The sequence below is a fragment of the Galeopterus variegatus genome, unplaced genomic scaffold, assembly GCF_000696425.1.
Source record: "Galeopterus variegatus unplaced genomic scaffold, G_variegatus-3.0.2 Scaffold6955, whole genome shotgun sequence".
Lineage (NCBI taxonomy): Eukaryota > Metazoa > Chordata > Mammalia > Dermoptera > Cynocephalidae > Galeopterus > Galeopterus variegatus.
This window is the reverse complement of record NW_007733066.1, coordinates 83,832-85,953: the sequence shown is the minus strand read 5'-3', so window position 1 is coordinate 85,953 and position 2,122 is coordinate 83,832. Positions and strand designations below refer to the sequence as shown.

The 2,122-nt window shown below is 37.7% G+C and overlaps 1 protein-coding gene across 1 annotated transcript in view; it reads left to right on the top strand.

Annotated features, from left to right (window-relative positions):
- Window positions 1-2,122, top strand: part of LOC103606912 (short transient receptor potential channel 4-like) — a gene marked incomplete at its 3' end in the record, with an annotated part of 90,885 nt that overhangs the window by 12,960 nt on the left and 75,803 nt on the right. The window contains exon 3 of the mRNA XM_008591470.1: window positions 1,122-1,640. Coding sequence (XP_008589692.1) covers window positions 1,122-1,640 — 519 coding nt within the window. The remainder of the gene's footprint in view (window positions 1-1,121; window positions 1,641-2,122) is intronic.

Here is a 2,122-nt window from a genome sequence, read left to right as displayed (position 1 = left end):
TTAGCAAATACTGTTTTTCCTTACAGCAATTTCTCCAGTATTTTACATATCAATCAAGTAACTTGTCTGTCCCTTTGCTGTGTTACAGACTTTAGCCTGAGGAAAGTTTCCTGTCTTTTGCAAAGTTAACATTTCTATATGTAATTCCAAAAGGTGAGGCTACACCCAAGACTGCAGGGCTTTGGAGAATAGGCCCTGTGAAATACATTTGCTTTATTAATATTGGTATACTCCACATGTGCCAGCAGGAATAAGTATTAAACCCAAAATGGTAAAGTACCATATTGTGGTACAATGCACACAGGCTTGTGTCATACAGGTGGACCTGGGTTCAGATCACAGGTTTTCCACTTACTCACTGAGAAACCTCATCTGTAAAATATGAATAATAAAGGGTGAAGGTTAATGTATCTACCAGATGCTTACTAAATAGTGGCTGTCATTTTCATCATTACCATCCCTAGAGTGTAACCCATTGGTGACCTGATTCAATGGGATTTCACACTGTTGCCCTAATTTGATGTTCTTTATTTCTAGTAAAATAATAATGTTAGCAATGGCTTGTCATGTGTAAAATACAACAGAAAGGGGTGGATGAAAAGAGAAAGCCTGAGGCTAGCCTGCTTATTTCTGCTTCTACCTTTAATCATTAGGCTGGATGTAGGAAAACAGGAGACAGAACACAGTAAAAACAAATGAAAGAAAACTGATTGAAATTAAAAAAACTGCTATTACAGAAGAACAGCTTCCTTTTAAAACAAGTCATTAACTATTGTTCAGTGTATTTCTTCATTATTTAGAGAGTCAACATCTCTGGAAAAGATAATTTACATAAGTGAGTAGAAAGAATGGCTTTTATCAAGTAGTTTCCATAGCCACCTATTTTAAGATTTCATAAAATATTATAATTCAGATTAAAGAATAATGTGTCATTACATGGGAATTTCTTTTCCTAATTTTTATTATCTTTAGGGGGTGGGGGAGAAGGCCATATCTCTCCTGCAAAAAAACCCAGCAAAAGATTTATGAACCTTATTCAACATTGCTACAGTATGCTGTTTGAAATTCACAGCCTTGAACAAATGAATAAATATTCATCACTCTGCTTTCTTTCCTTCTAGGTGCCTCCCTTACTCCTTGATAAGCAGTTCTCTGAATTCACTCCCGACATTACACCAATCATTTTGGCAGCCCATACCAATAACTACGAGATAATTAAACTTCTGGTTCAGAAAGGAGTCTCAGTGCCCCGACCCCACGAGGTCCGCTGCAACTGCGTTGAGTGCGTGTCCAGCTCAGACGTGGACAGCCTCCGTCACTCCCGCTCCAGACTCAACATCTACAAGGCCTTGGCCAGTCCCTCTCTCATCGCACTGTCAAGCGAAGATCCCTTCCTCACGGCCTTTCAGTTAAGCTGGGAGCTTCAGGAACTGAGCAAGGTGGAGAATGAGTTCAAGTCAGAGTACGAGGAGCTGTCGCGACAGTGCAAGCAATTTGCTAAGGACCTGCTGGATCAGACGAGAAGCTCCAGGGAACTGGAAATCATTCTTAATTACCGAGATGACAATAGCTTGATAGAAGAACAAAGTGGAAATGATCTCGCAAGACTAAAATTGGCCATTAAGTACCGTCAGAAAGAGGTGAGTGTGGTCAGGCTTGATCCATCAAAACTCCATAGAATTTAAACACAGTGAAGGAAAGTGCGACTTGCAAACCTAGTTTTGGGTTTTAGAGCATTTTCTAGTTCACTGTAAGTGGATGACATTTATTGTTTGCCAGATTAATAATTATGAATCACACTGAAGAGTGGTAATAAGTGGTTTAATAATAAGTGATGCTTTTTGGCCTCTGTGTTAAAATATACACATTTACTGTGGTATAATGGAAAAACTAATGAATTTTAGAATCTCCAGAGTGAGAGTTCTAGCTCTGCCATCTGTAAATCTTGTAACTTTAGAACTCTTTGCTCTTCAGTTTTCTCATTTGCTTAATTAACTTAATATTCATAATTTTTTATATGTGAATATTTAAATATATGAATATTTGATATATGTATGAACGTATATCAAATATTTTCCTCATAGGTTCATAGGAAGTGTAAAGTATGTGGATGTGTGTGTGT